This window comes from Neolamprologus brichardi, chromosome 16, assembly GCF_056152115.1.
Source record: "Neolamprologus brichardi isolate AB-2024 chromosome 16, ASM5615211v1, whole genome shotgun sequence".
In the NCBI taxonomy this organism is placed as follows: Eukaryota; Metazoa; Chordata; class Actinopteri; order Cichliformes; family Cichlidae; genus Neolamprologus; species Neolamprologus brichardi.
This window is the reverse complement of record NC_142119.1, coordinates 1,903,748-1,920,103: the sequence shown is the minus strand read 5'-3', so window position 1 is coordinate 1,920,103 and position 16,356 is coordinate 1,903,748. Positions and strand designations below refer to the sequence as shown.

At 37.4% G+C, this 16,356-nt stretch overlaps 1 protein-coding gene across 1 annotated transcript in view; it reads left to right on the top strand.

Moving 5' to 3' along the window:
- Positions 1–16,356, top strand: part of LOC102797105 (inactive dipeptidyl peptidase 10) — a 134,239-nt gene that overhangs the window by 84,101 nt on the left and 33,782 nt on the right. The window contains exons 6-7 of the mRNA XM_087829735.1: positions 14,674–14,726; positions 14,891–14,972. Of these exons, the coding sequence (XP_087685861.1) occupies positions 14,674–14,726; positions 14,891–14,972 (135 nt within the window). The remainder of the gene's footprint in view (positions 1–14,673; positions 14,727–14,890; positions 14,973–16,356) is intronic.

Below are 16,356 nucleotides of genomic sequence, written 5' to 3'. Positions count from 1 at the left end.
AATATAACATATTCAGCCATGAAAACTACTAATGACGCAATGCAAAAGTGATGTGTAAACACATAAAAAAGAGGCGATTGAAGAAGAAAACGCTCAGAGTGTCATGGAAAGGTCCCAAGATCTTTGGTCTATTGAAGTGTAACTAACAGAGGGTTCAGGGGTCTCTGTTCCAACCTTAACTATAAGCTTTATCTAAAAGGAAAGTTTTATACAAAATCTTAAAAATAGAGAGGGTGTCTGTCTCTCATATCCAAACTGGGAGATTTGGATTAGAAATTCTAACAACCACCGTAAAACACTCTATTGTGACAATATGATAGTAAGAAGTCTTTAAGATATGATAGGGACTTATTATTCAATTCAATTCAATTTTATTTATATAGCACCAAATCACAACAGCAGTCACCTGAAGGCGCTTTATATTGTACAGTAGATCGTACAATAATAGATACAGAGAAAAACCCAACAATCATATGACCCCCTATGAGCAGCACTTTGGCGACAGTGGGAAGGAAAAACTCCCTTTTAACAGGAAGAAACCTCCAGCAGAACCAGGCTCAGGGAGGGGCGGGGCCATCTGCTGAGACCGTTGGGGTGGGAGAAGGAAGACAGGATAAAAGACATGCTGTGGAAGAGAGACAGAGATTAATAACAGATATGATTCAATGCAGAGAGGTCTGTTAACACATAGTGAGCGAGAAAGGTGACTGGAAAGGAAAAACTCAATGCATCATGGGAATCCCCCGGCAGCCTACGTCTATTGCAGCATAACTAAGGGAGGATTCAGGGTCACCTGGTCCAGCCCTAACTATATGCTTTAGCAAAAAGGAAAGTTTGAAGCCTAATCTTAAAAGTAGAGATAGTGTCTGTCTCCTGAATCCAAACTGGAAGCTGGTTCCACAGAAGAGGGGCCTGAAAACTGAAGGCTCTGCCTCCCATTCTACTTTTAAATACTCTAGGAACAACAAGTAGGCCTGCAGAGCGAGAGCGAAGTGCTCTAATAGGGTGATATGGTACTACAAGGTCATTAAGATAAGATGGGGCCTGATTATTTAAGACCTTGTATGTGAGGAGCAGGATTTTGAATTCAATTCTGGATTTAACAGGAAGCCAATGAAGGGAAGCCAAAACAGGAGAAATATGCTCTCTCTTTCTAGTCCCTGTCAGTACTCTTGCTGCAGCATTTTGGATTAACTGAAGGCTTTTCAGGGAGTTTTTAGGACATCCTGATAATAATGAATTGCAGTCGTCCAGCCTGGAAGTAATAAATGCATGAACTAGTTTTTCAGCGTCACTCTGAGACAGGATATTTCTAATTTTAGAGATGTTGCACAAATGGAAGAACGCAGTCTTACATATTTGTTTAATATGTGCGTTGAAGGACATGTCCTGGTCAAAAATGACTCCAAGGTTCCTCACAGTGTTACTGGAGGCCAAGGTAATGCCATCCAGAGTAAGAATCTGGTTAGATACCATATTTCTAAGCTTTTCAGCGCCGAGTACAATGACCTCAGTTTGATCTGAATTAAGAAGCAGAAAGTTAGCGGCCATCCAGGTCTTTATGTCTTTAAGACATTCCTGCAGTTTAACTAATTGGTGTGTGTTATCTGGCTTTATGGACAGATAGAGCTGGGTGTCATCTGCATAGCAGTGAAAATGTATGCTATGTCTTCTAATGATGCTGCCTAGGGGAAGCATGTATAATGTAAACAGAATTGGTCCTAGCACTGAACCCTGTGGAACTCCATAATTAACCTCAGTGTGTGAAGAGGACTCTCCATTTACATGCACAAATTGGAGTCTATTAGATAGATATGATACAAACCACTGCAGTGCAATACCTGTAACACCTACAGCATGTTGTAATCGCTCTAATAGGATATTATGGTCAACAGTATCGAATGCTGCACTGAGGTCTAGCAGGACAAGCACAGAGATGAGTCCACTGTCAGAGGCCATAAGAAGATCATTTGTAACCTTCACTAAAGCTGTTTCTGTGCTGTGATGAGCTCTGAAACCTGACTGAAACTCTTCAAATAAACCATTCCTCTGCAGATGATCTGTTAGCTGTTTGACAACTACTCTTTCAAGGATTTTTGATATGAAAGGAAGGTTGGAGATTGGCCTATAATTAGCTAAGACTGCTGGGTCTAGAGATTTCTAGTTACTTTTTAAGTAACAGTAACTACAGCCAGCTTGAAGGCCTGTGGTACATAGCTGATTATTAGAGATAGGTTGATCATATATAAGATCGAAGAATTAATCAATGGCAGGACTTCTTTGAGCAGTTTTGTAGGAATGGGGTCTAAAAGACACGTTGATGGTTTGGAGGAAGTAATTATTGAAGTTAACTCAGAAAGATCGATTGGAGAAAAAGAGTCTAACTTAACATCAATGGAACTAAGAGTAGCTGTAGATAATATTACATCTGTGGGATGATTATTGGTAATTTTTTCTTTAATGATTAAAATTTTATTTGTGAAGAAGTTCATGAAGTCATCACTAGTTAACGTTAAAGGGATGGTTGGCTCAAAAGAGTTCTGACTTTTTGTCAGCCTGGCTACAGTGCTGAAGAGAAACCTGGGGTTGTTCTTATTTTCTTCAATCAGTGATGAATAGTAAGATGTTCTGGCTTTGCGGAGGGCTTTCTTATAAAGCAACAAACTATTTCTCCAGTCTAAATGATGATCTTCTAAATTTGTGACACGCCATTTCCTCTCCAGCTTAAAAATTATCTGCTTTAGGCTACGTGTTTGAGAATTCAAGACATTATATGTGAAAATTAGTTGAAATTAAATTCTGGACCACACTATATAAGGCAAATAAGGATTGCTTTAAATTGTGAATGATATGAATCATGTAAATCAGGCCTTATATTCACTTTTATTAACGTTAACAATCTCCATTCTGAGACATGACATGTCACCATAAAATTCAGTGTCCTGAAATTCTAACATAATGTCACAACGACTGATCAGTGCCCTGCAGTTTTACTATTAACTTTGCAATTTTAATATCAGCACATTACAGGTTGCATTGGGACACCACAAAAGCTAATTCATTTCTATAATCCGCTGGGCACTACAATTTTAGCAACCATCGCTCAAATTGAAGTAGATAATTGTCTTTCTATTTAGAAGATTTTTCCAGCTGCTGACTAATTAACATTTGATGGGCTCCCAAGTATTTACAGCAACAATATATATGTGAGTGAGCCAGCTCACTCACATATATATATGAGCCAGCTCATTTGACTGTGTGTCTGTTATGTTTTCAATAGCTTTTGGACAACAGTGTGCCTCAGGCATTGGATACACATAATATAGAATAGAATCTTGGCCTTATGAGGCCAAACTATTGGTCAATAGCACAAGGAATGATAAACAAAATGACAAGGTGTAGAGTTCCTTGGTCTGTGACCCAGCGTTTTGCATTTTGGGAATGTTAGGGAGTTTTCTAGTTTGTTGTCTTGTGAAGAGATATATTCTAAAACACTTCTTCAGCAGAGAATCAGAGAGGAGAAACACACAGATTTTCTTGCTAGCAAGGGCAGCCTCCAGAGCTCACACACCAAGAGTGAGGCTCCAAGATTCGCAAATGAGAGACTGCCGTGGTCTTTATTTATACTTCAGTGGGTGCTTGTGGTGTGTGTATGTGTGTGTGTGTGTGTGTGTGTGTGTGTGTGTGTGAGAGAGAGAGAGAGAGAGAGTGTGACCCCATAAACGACTTCCCTTAACCTGCTGGTCTGGAAAGTCCAACAGTTCATTTATATGTAAAAAGGCACTTAGACTAAAACTGACATAGCTACGTTAATCCTACCGTAAAACAATAAGACAAGGTACGACCTTTCCCATGCTCCTAGGATGTGGGGGTGAACGCCAGAACACCCTGGAATGTTACAGACCTCCTAGGATGAGACATTCTTTCAATATGCCACCAACTATATACTTCTAAACACAAATGGTTACATGCAGTATTCTACCATATGCAAACTTATATCATTAAAGATTATACTGACTACTAAGTACAATTTTCCATTGACATGTCTTTATATTATAGTTCTGAATTTTGTATTTGTTGTCATGCTGGCTTTTGTTATTATGTGGTTAAGTTTGTGCTCCAGGTTTTGGTTATCATTCTGTTATGCTCAGTATTTGTCCATTCTGGGCTTCGTTTTGTTATCTAGGCTTTAGGTTACTGTTTTCATGCCTGCCCTGTGTTCCACTTCACATGTTTAGTCTGTCTTGTTCATGTGTTTCTCTCTGTTCTCTGTGTCACGCCCATGTGTCTTAGTTACAGTGTGTGTTACTTTTTGTTTTACTTTGATAGTCTCCTGCCCGGTGTGTATGATGTTAAGTTTTGCTTAACTTTTGTCACCTGTGTTCCTAACTGTGGTTTGTTCCCCTGTTATATTGTGTGTGTATATTGTCTGATTTTCCCTTTGTTCTTTGTCGTGCCATCCATCTAGCTCTATGCTCAGAGTGTCCGTGTTGCCTGGGCTAAGTAGTTCCTGGTTTCCATAAAGTTTGAATGTTTTGTATCTTGTGTTTTTGGGTACAAAAAAAAAGCCGAATAGAGCCGTGCACCAATTTTACAAACTGTGTTTATCTTTAAAGATCAAGTAAATGCAACAAAGTGCAATGAAAACAGGCTTACTCAATATATACTCTATATAACTATTTTGATTTAAGGTCCACAGAAGTCTGACTGCACAAGCTACACAAAATCAAGAAAAGATTTGATCTGTTAATTGAATGTTCTCAAATAAAAGCATGCTAAGACTATATGCTTTTACCAAGGCTGAAAATTCAGTGTCAAGTGTCTGCTCAAAACCCTGTGTCTGAATATTACCTATAAAAAGATAAATGCTCCAAATCCACAGTATTTCAGTGTTCCTCATTTTTGTTGCTGTGGCTGTGCAGCGTGTTCTGCTCACCTGGTTGTGTTCGAGAACAGGCCGTCTTGTTGGAAAACCTCTGAGTAAAAATGCTCCTGCTAAACTTAAATTTAAAAACCAGGCATATGAATTATTGAATTATACTACCAACATCCAAACAACATACCTTTACTTTTTCACCCCACTGTAGCTAACCCAAGAAACATCTACCCCAAAACATTTGTTTTAATGGACTGTTGTAACTTAAGTCACTACTAAAGTTCTTACTTAAGTTTTAGGCTCAACTCTGATACTATTGGTGCTGTTTTTTTTTCTCTAACACAACTCTAACCCGACTTCCTGTTTTTGTGGCTTGCTTTTAGTTATATACATTTTCTATGAGTAATAGCTTTGTTATATGCAGTCGGCAGGGCTTTATGAAAGAGCTGTATGAAAGGATAAAAGCTTATTTTGAGCATATTATATGCTATATATGTACATCTGCACTACAAAGACATATTCTCCACTGTCATTGACCTGATTTCCCCCAATAGGCTACTTACTTGTGTGCGTGTACAGATAAATTTAGTCATCGCTGACTCTAACTGTTGTAAGAAAATCATTATTCAGACCATGAAGCACAAAGACCTCCTCACCATCTTTTGAAAATAAAAAGGCTATTTGTGTCATATGTTAGTATCAGAGCCATTATCACCAAGGACCTGTAATGTATAGAAACTGTCAGATACAATGTATTGTTGCTGCACTTTCTTTTTTCTTTAGATTCCTTTCATTTAATCAACAAACAGAATCTACCTGATGCTTTCATTCAAACACACTGTCATCGAATTAAACATAAAGAAAGAGCCGAGGCGTAAACATATGCACCCAGTGTGTAATTGCCTAAACTATAAACATATACCTAAGAAAGAGAAAATTAAGGGTCATGGTTATTGGGCACCCCATATGATTTCACTATCATCAAACGCTTGTTAGAGTGGAAACCTGAAGCTCAGTCCTTGAAAATGTCTCAGTCCATGGAGGACAATGAATGACTAACAGTGAGGTACAGATTCATTAGCACAATGAGAGTTGTTGAAGGGAACGGAAAAAAGAACACAATTATCAAGTCCAAAACAGCAACAAATGTTATGGGGATTCTGGCTTTCTTCCCTTTTCTTTTCTTGTTTTTACAAAGTGAAAAGAAAAAGTGAAACAAAGGGAAAAAGTCAGTCACCAGTAAATGTACTGATGAACATGACTGCATTACTAATTGTAGCCATCTGGATTTACCATAGAACTGCTCATCACATTAGTCCTCTCCTCAGTTTCTTGACCCTTGTTGCTGTGACACACAGCTGGACTCCTTAGTTCTTCAGTCCAGGACTTCCAGCCAGACTCCAAGCTCTTGAGCAGGCTCCTTGAGCCTGACAGGTCTCAAGAGTGAGACCCGGCTAGCTTACAGTATATGACTAGCTGGAAACAAACTAAATATGCATCCCTGCACTTTAGGGCCTTGGAAGTGGTTGGCCACCATTCTTGGCTCTCTGCAAACAAGGCAGAGTGCCCACAAAAGCAGATACTTGATTTAGCCATAAATGATTTCCATACAGAATCTGCACGTTTGTGAGTCTCTTCATCACCCTCCTCAAGCTCCTTATATTTCCTGACCAAATTCTGGACATGCCAATTATAATATTTGTATAGTCTATGTAAATATGTGCCAAGTGACCTTTTGCCAGGCATTGCAAGCAAATATTGTGTGGTGCAGCAGCAACAGCAGAAGAGTAATTATTTGAGCTGTGAATGTTTTTAATTTGGGTGACTTTAGTATAATTTTTTTATGATTAGATGCCATGGAGATGGCACTTTGGGGACCATGACGTCAGAAGTGAGTTGTGACATATTTGAATTAAAACTATAATCTGATATTTAGAATCCCCTTATACTGGTATCATTGCTAAATGTTGCCAATACAAACAAAGGCGAAGGTGTCATTAACCCTCCGGTTGTGTTCACCCCCACCCCCTTACTTTAGTGTTCCCAGTCAAAATTGACTGGTCAGTTTTAACACCTGTTAAATTAACATAAGAAATATTTTTCAACACCAAATTCAGTTCAGTGGGTGGGTCAATGGGTCGTTCAGTGGTCGTTCAGTGCGTTGTTCAGTAGGTCGTAAAAGTGGGTCTTTCATCAGGTTCACCTTCCAGCAGGACAACGACCCTAAACATAACCCAGACCCAAAACATATCCATGTGTTAGAACGGCCCAGTCAAAGTCCAGATCTAAATCCAGTCGAGAATCTATGGCAAGATCTGAAAACTGCTGTTCACAAACGCTGCCCATCTAATCTGACTGAGCTGGAGCTGTTTTGCAAAGAAGAATGGGCAAAGATTTCAGTCTGTAGATGTGCAAAGCTGGTAGAGACAGACCCTAAAAGACTGGCAGCTGTAATTGCTCAGGGGGCTGAATAATTACGCACACCCCACTTTTCAGTTATTTATTTGTAAAAAATGTTTGAATCATGTATGATTTTCGTTCCACTTCTTACGTGTTCACCACTTTGTGTTGGTCTTTCACGTGGAATTCCAATAAAATTGATTCATGTTTGTGGCTGTAATGTGACAAAATGTGGAAAAGTTCAAGGGGGCCGAACACTTTTACAAGCCACTGTATCTCAATTAAATTGTTTGTGGCATTTAAACTAAACTAAAAACAGAATGGAATGCAAACAACCAAGTAAGAAATGCAACGTAAATCTGCTTTTTGACATTTAAGCTGGAAAATTTCAAAATATCTTGCCTCAAGCACATTTTATTATCTGTGATATTTAGACTGTTAATTGCAGCAGGATAATTATAGTCTAACATACAAAAAAAATCACGATCCTGTACGAATTGACTAAATATTACAATGATCTTCACAGCCAATTCTGATTATTGTTATTGTTATTTGTTCGTTATTTGTAATTGTTATTTATAATATCCCATATGTGAATAAGAGGTTGGAGTCTGTTTACATGTTGTAAACATTGAAGTTTATAGAAAAAAAATGATAACATACGTCCGACTCTTAAACAAGATCTGCGACAAAATTGTAAGAGTTGACTTTGGGTGAAAATCTGTGTACAGATACAAAGAAGAAAACTGTAAAACTGTAAAGCTCTCAGAGTTCCCACACTGTGCAGCTGAAGTTACAGCTATGAATTTTAATTACTGTTCTTCAACGTGTTATAGAATCTGATTAAACCCACCTGAACCTGTGTGATTATCATCTTGAAAATGTAACATCTACGTTTTGGGACTTGCTGCTGAGATGAATTCAACTGAACCATCTGCCCTCTGATTGAGTTTGATTCTGGTTTATGCTAATGTTTAACCACACCGATGTGTGCAGATTGGGTCACAATGTGCTCCTGTACCTTGACTTCCAAACGGAGTGTGGGTGTCAGTGTCACTGATACAAAGAAGAAAACTGTGTGTTACATTTGAATCTCTTTTCTGCACATGCACAAAGAGGAGATATATTTTTTTCATTTTTACAACAGCTTATTGTATGATATTAAAAAAACAGATAACTAATAAAAGCAAAGCTGAAACAACAATAAAAAAATAATAGCTATATTATAATACAACAGATTTACTTCCTGCTAGAGGAAATTTATGATTTTAAAACGAACGTGGCTAAATTTCAACATCAGTAAGGCCCACAGATCTTTCCCACTATGCTTAACCTTTGTCTTACATACAGTGGTGCTTGACACACCACAAAACATAGTGTAATGGCACATTGGGGCCGGCACACTTAACCCAAAGAGCAATCATTACCTACCCTCTCCGAATCATTTTAGTGCCTAAAACTAACCAGCAAGAGAAAGCAAAAATAGAAAGGGGTGAAAAGGAAAAAAAAATCAACACTCTCAGCATGTTCTGGCAACGTGTCAGCTCAGTTAAAGGTGCAGGTCTGCCACCACACACGACGAGTCAAGCAACACCCGATATATAAGGAAAACATTATCGTTTGAGGTGAGAGGAATAATGCCCAACTCCCACATGTCCTTCACTGTGAATACAGATGCAAACACCCCCTCAACACTCAGTCCATAACTGCAACAAACAAACGTGCCAGTGTATGTTTGACTCTGCTGTTTAGTATAGTGACTGCAAGCATGTGCAATGCTGCATGTATGCAGTATTGCTTATTGACTGATTATGTATTGTATTCTTTTGGATGCTTAGATTTTTTTGTTTCTGCTCAGCAGTTTATCTCCAATGCACATTTTGCTCTGCTGATACCAAAAACTGATGGCAACCCTTCCTTTCACAGCCTCTGAATAACTATTTGCTTCATAAATATATGTAAATAATAGCATCTTGTTAGGCAATTACTACTGTAATAAGAAGGCAGATTTGAAATGGAATGGAAATACAAGCACTGTATACTTGTGACCAGGTTAGTAACTCCTGTTTAATTACTTCCTACAAATGTAGGCATCCAGTTCTAGAAAGTTCCTCCCCTGTTACCAACATCTATATACAATATATTCTCTTCCTGAGTTTAGTTACTAGCCGCTATATTGATAATGGTAATGAGATGTTCAGGTAGCTCCCCAATAATACATTCAATTTTACCTCATATTTACTAGGTAACTCGTTCCTGTTAACTCAGTCAGTGATACATGACAATGGAAGCACTTAATGCAGCAGCAGGTGGAGCTCCTAATCAAATTTAAATAATGTTTTTTGCACAATCTTTTAACATTACCATTAAAGCAGAGATCATATTTGAAGTCATTCATGGTGTAAATAATACACTCTGAGGCACACTGTATGATAATCCTATTCATGAATCTTTAAATAAGTTCAGATTAATATAATAATATGCTTATAAAGCAATTATCTGCTTAAAAATCAGCATTAATGTGGAAAATTTCAATTTTTTCCACAAACAAATCCATAATTCAAATTTCCATTTGCCTGATCTCACTTCATCTCTGGAGGACTGCAGTTCCACTTTGACCGCCAACTGGCAAAATCAAGTGCATAACACAATAAACAGGGAACATTTTGTGATTAAAATAGTGCTTACTGTTAGCAGCAGAGTGCACCTGAGCCCATCAAACAGTCTTTTCTCCACAGTTCCTGTTGGTTTCTTCTTTTAGAAAAGAAGGGCAGCTGGGACTTTGTTATGCAGAAGAAACTGTGTGAATCTTTTATGGTGCTTGCAAGAAGTTATAATAGAAAATGGAACACTGTTCATTTATCGCACCGGAAAACTAATGCTGTGCCTGCATTCAAAAGCAGTGAAATTGCTTGTTGCAAATCACCTTACGTGTCTTTCCCCACTCTTCCATTCTGTAGGCTGCAGGAACATCTTGGTGTCGGTGAACTAAGCAGGCTTCATAATGAGCTCTGTGTGCTTGATGGGACTGACACAGAGATTTAGAGGTGCTATCTCCTCCTGAGATGGACAGAGTAGATGTGTTCATCATGAAAGTGACAGCCTGAATCTATGGAGAGTAATGGCATGCCCCCGCACCACTGTCTCCAGTTGTCTCGTGAATTTATCATAATCATACTCTCTCTCTCTGCTGTACTATACTGCTGCGTCAAAGGTTTCTATAGATTTCTGCCCTTTTTTGTTTTTTTTTAACGGTCAGCAGCCTTCTGACATTAAAAAGGACATTTGTCAGAACTTGTACTGGTACATTTACTTTTTGAGCTGGTGATTTTTGCAGAGTATCGATTGCTTTTCATTAGGACGTGCATGTTAATGAAGTGTAGTGAGCAAACAGCGCTAATTACCGCAGTCATCCATTAGCAAAAGCATTCAGGAAAGTTGATCTCTGAAACTATGCAGAAATGCATTTGATGAGCCTCATTTGTCTTTTCCGCACTTCTTACTTTCAAATCAATAGTAAAAATGGCTCAGTACATCTCAGAACTATAAACGAACGTCTATCATCATGGAGAAAAACCGAACTGTCTTTCTTGTCACATGGTCTTTGTTAGCACGTTTATAAAAACCCACAAGCTCGTCTGATTAGTGACTGTGTTTTGATGGTGTTTTTAGTAGCACAGCTGTTCAGAAGCCACCATGTGAACTATGCTGCAAATGAGAATTGGCAGTCTAGATTTTTTTTCAATATAGTTGTTTAACCCTTGCCTTGAGAGTTTTTAAAAATAATTTTAATGATTACAATGCAAATGCCTGTGGCAGTTGGAGGGCACTGTGCTACTTTGTTATTTACCATCTAACAAAGCTACCAAAAAGGAGAAGAAAAGAAAAAACATAGTTTTGCACAAATTGGAGTGAAAATGTAATTTGTTCAAAACATCTCCTGCCTTAATCAAGCCAACTTTAGACTTTAGTTAAAGCTGACATTCTTGCTGAAATGTTAGATTTTCCTGTCTCTCCTATATCTACCTTTCAGATAAGGGAGCATAGTGTTTCTCTGCTTTTAACAAGTCCTTGAGGCCTTTCATAGAGGCAAAAACAGAAGACGCCAAAGAGAAGGCAATCAGGTCACTGTGCTCCAAAAGCCTCCACCCTTTCAGGCCTTTCAAAATAGTTAGACCTCACCAATGGATGGATCAACTCCCAAAAAAAAAATCAATCACAAGGCTAAAATACACCAGTCATACTGGAAATTAAAAAAAGGAAAAACTGCACAGATTGTTCGATTTTGTACACTCAATATCTTCTAAAATACATTTGTGAGCTTTCCACAGCATGTAAGAACTGATATTTTGAGCATTTTATACATCTTTTTAATTTTTAAAGACATTTTCCTCATGTCTCTGCAAACCATATTAATGTACCAGTATCAGATACACAAGTTGTGACAGCATCAGGATGACTCAGGTATGAGAAAAACATCAGTTAATTTTTTATGCTTTTTGTTAGTCTTGATTGAGCAGTAAACTCTACTACTGCGATATTCTAAGACAGCTAAAAGGAATTATTCACAAGTGGCAAGTAACCCCAGTCTGCTGAGAAGACACTACCACACAGCACATTCAAACACCTCCCTGCTGTCTGAAACAGTCTCTCCAAACATCCTCCCAACTCATGTGTCACCCCTGGCTGACAGCCTTATCAGGGAGTCATCACAGAGCTGTCACCTATGAGGGGCGTCTCCTGAATGATGCTGACGTCTTTTTTGAAGAAGGGGAAGCTTCTTTTTTCCTTCTTGGGGAATTCTCTTTGGTAAAGAGAAGAGGAAAGTCCAAATTAAGAGTGAAGGCTGGTGGCTCCACATAACTGAGCTTTTACTGCAGGGAATGGAGGAGCTCTACAGCATTTATCACCCCTTGGGTGTGCTTAATCTAATATTGTTATGCTAATGCTGCAACTGATTAGCATGCCGAGACACTGCAGTATTGAACCATTATCTCAGAGAATCCTAAATAAAATGCTCTGTGAGTGGATTTTCTCTGGTCATTTCTAAAATGCTGAATTGTGGAGCACTGAAAAGTGAAAAATGTTTCTGATTTTCAAATGTATATATTATTATTATCGATTCAGTATTATTCCTGAGAGGGCTGTGCTTTATCCTTTTGTTATCTTCGATTATAAATGATCAGTTAAAGATTATTCACACATTACATTCTGACATATTTATATTTGTAATGGCAGAATTGTCTTGCACAGCTAGATATCTGAAACCTTTAAATGGGAAATCAAGTAATATTTATAGTACACATTGTGGGAAACGGACTGTTGTTTTGCTTACAGCATTTTAGTTAAACTTCGCAGACTAATGACTAATGTCACACAGAGGGCTAGGATACTCTCTAGCACCATTACTACTGTACCACAAAGCAGAAAAGCAGCTTCAAAACATGTACTAACAACTTCTGTTATGTGCTATCATCATAGGACAATGCTATTGCTTTGTGAGGACAAGCTGTCAGTTTGTGCGTAGACTGTAGACAAAGGACCCAATTGCCGAATATTGCAGGTATAATATCAAACAAAAGGAAAGTCGGGCTGATCAAAGTTTCAAACAAGTTTCAAACATGATCGAAAAAGTCCAAACAGAGACATAAAAGATACCAGGAAAAGCAATTTACAAGAACCTGTCACCAAACACTCAAGGTTATATAACAAACACAATGACAATGGATGCTTGGAGTACTGGATACAGGAAAGAAACCACACTAGATAAAGTCTTGATCAAAGCAAAACCAGAAAAACGTAAAAGACATAAAGCTAAACATGCATACAAGAAGATTTACACTAAACACGGAGACTGTGAGAAAACTAAATACAAGAGAGATAAACTCAAAATAGCTGAAGCTAAATAAACACTCAAAATACAAAATACAAAGTTGGCTATAACAGGCACCCAAAACTAAAGTGCAAACTAGACACGAAAAGATACTCAAATAATAAGATAAAAGTAAAGCTCAGCATATGAGAAACAATGAACATAAATTTAAACATATGATCATAAAACTGAAACCTGTTACATAAAAAAACAGAAAACAAAAGATTGACCAGTAGGATAAGACATCAAGACATAAACACTATAATAATATTAACAATAACTCATGCTTCACTATAATATAATATAATATAATATAATATATACAGCTTTTTGTGTTGTTTATCATTAGTTGATGATTCTGATGATTATGCTGAGGGAATGTCCTGTATTTGACCAATACATCCACTATAACCTAATCTTTATCCTTGTGGATAAATCATGTGTGGAACATGTATAGAAGTACTATAAGTGCAAGTCATCGGTCCCCAAAATCATCAAAGAAACATCAAATCAAATCATTCATTTCCCTCGGGATGAATAAAGTATTATCAATCAATCAATCAATCAAAGTTCATTCTTCGGTTATTCAGTCTGTAACCTTCTTGTTTACTCTTGTTTACTCTCACTGCTCTCAAATATTTCCTCAGTTTTCCATCCTCTCTTAGTTTTTGTCAGATTTTAAGTTTTTATTTATTAGACGTATCAGATTATGTCAATGCAAATCTATTCCAGAGACCAATTTGTTGTTTTCATATTTTTTTAAATGGCAATTGTCAGGCTTAAGTGCCACTAATGCAATCCAATCACAGCTTGTGTTGCCCCAGAGTGTCAGCTGCATTGTGTGATAAAGTACTCTCATCATAGGTTCTATGACAGAATAGTAAAGCATTGTTACCATTTCACTGTAATTGATCTAAAACTGGAAAGCATCCTGTGTTATTGCTGTCACTGTCCAATTAAATACAGAGAATTTGAGGCTGCACAAGTATCACAGGTCTACAGATGAAGCAGAAGCACACTGATGAAAAGCAAATCATTTTTTTAAACTGCAGCTGTATCCTTGGTATAAACAATAACTAGTTGTCAACCCTTGGAAAACAAATTATCAGCATTTTACATGAAAATAAAAATTTCTAGTACATTCAGACTTCTCTCTTGCTTCAATGGAAAGCCAAAAGGTCTCATTAACTTTTGTTCTCTTTTGTGAATGAAAGCAGAATTACCAATTAAAAGAACTAAAGCATTACCCTGCAATCAACAGTTCAGCTGCCATATCCCATTGGAGACTATAGTTTCCTCACCAAATTGAAACGTTTGCATTGTTGTCTTTGCACATGGACAGCATATATCACACTGTTATTAGCAGTCTCCAAGAGAATAAAGACGACTAAAATGCCATGAAAAATGTCAAAAATATTTTGTGGTGTGTTTTCTACGTTAGTCTCAGAATGTGCATTTGCTGACTTCTTGGCTGCTATTATTAATGAGAAAAATCACATTTTCTGTTTGTGTGTTTGATTTTTAGGTCTACCAGCACTCTTTCCTGGCATCGTACCTCCTCTACAATCTATACACAAGGTAAGGAAACATAGAAATAAATCCTAAATAATATAATGGGATGATTTCTTTTTCATTTGAACATCCTTTAAGAGCACCAGTTCACCTCACTGAGATTTCAATGACAGTGTGTCAGTGATTGCTAGACTGATTTTGTGATACTTTTATCATCACCATTACATCAGGGAGGTGCGGGAGCTCAATCCTCCGGAGGTGTCTGACTCAGTGCTCCAGTTTGCTTCATGGGGTGTTCGGGGTCAACAGCTGGTAAGTGATTATAGAGCTTTATAAAGGTCACTAAAACTTAAAACCATCATGCTTGAATTATATTCTTAATCTTTTATTGATTCAGTGGTTAGTTTACCTCAGGATTTATTCCCTTGGTTTCCATAGGCTTTCCTGGATGCTTGGTTTATTGGTTATCACATTAGCTAAAGCAATGCGCTAGCTGTTCTTCCTGAAGTCCACCAAAAATGTAATGTTGATGTAAAACTGTTGTTAAAGGGTTTTATACACAGCCCCACACTTTCAGAGGCTCAAAAAAGACTGAATAACTGATTGATGAGCAGTTTCGTTATTCACTGAAGCTCTCAATATGAGGTCCACAGGAATGTCAAGAAAAGTTAGAGATGCAATCACTGGGCCAAAGAAACCTTAAACAAATCTGTCACAGAGATAGCAAAAAATTTAAAGTGATAAAATCAAGAATCTGGTTCATTCTTTAAAACAAGAAATGGACACAACAAGGACCCCTTCACAACATCTAACTGAGTGAAGAACATTCTTGTGCATCGTTTTCAGTCTACAGTCCAGAGATACTTTTATGAATGGAAATACAAAAGGCTCCAAAACACCGGATACACTCAAAAACAAGAAGGCAAGATTAGAGTGTGCCAGAGAACATCTGAAAGAGCCTGCAGAGTTCAGAAAGCAAAAACAATCTTTGGAGAGATGAAACCAAGATGAACTTGTGTCAGAATGAAAGCAAGAGAAAAGTATGGACAAGGAAAGATAAACGAAGCAAAGCAAAGGCTTCAAACTGGACACATTCAAAACCAATCCATTATTCAATATCTATTTAACCACTGATAGCAACTCGTTAAATGTAACTTATCACACTTCATCTTCTAAGGTCTGCATTTATTTGGTATGCATCTCTTCCTCAGCCATTGCAGCACAGCACAGATCATTCCAGCCCATAATTCTTTTCATCTCATAAATATTACAGTTAAACAAATGCATGCAAAATATTCACAATAAAATCCTGCCTCTGGATATGAAAAAGAATGCATAAATAAATCATCCTTGAAGAGTCAGAAATTATAAACTATATCAAATGTAATTTGATATACAGGTTTAAGCGTTCCCAGTGACCACCAGGACTGAAAATGAGCGATATCCCATCCCATCATCAATTTCTTAACATTGCTTTAGGCTTCAGGCATTTAGAAATAATTGAGACACAAATCAATTGTCAAGCTAAAAAAGGAAACGCAAACATAATGTCATTCATTTTCAATCAGAAATGAAAAAGATTTTTTTTGCATCTCCATTTAGAATTATTGCTTTTAGATCATTATGAAGTCAAAGTTTTGATAAGTCATTACAGGGAAAAAAAATCACTGTAATTGACTTGTTTTTCTCATTTTTC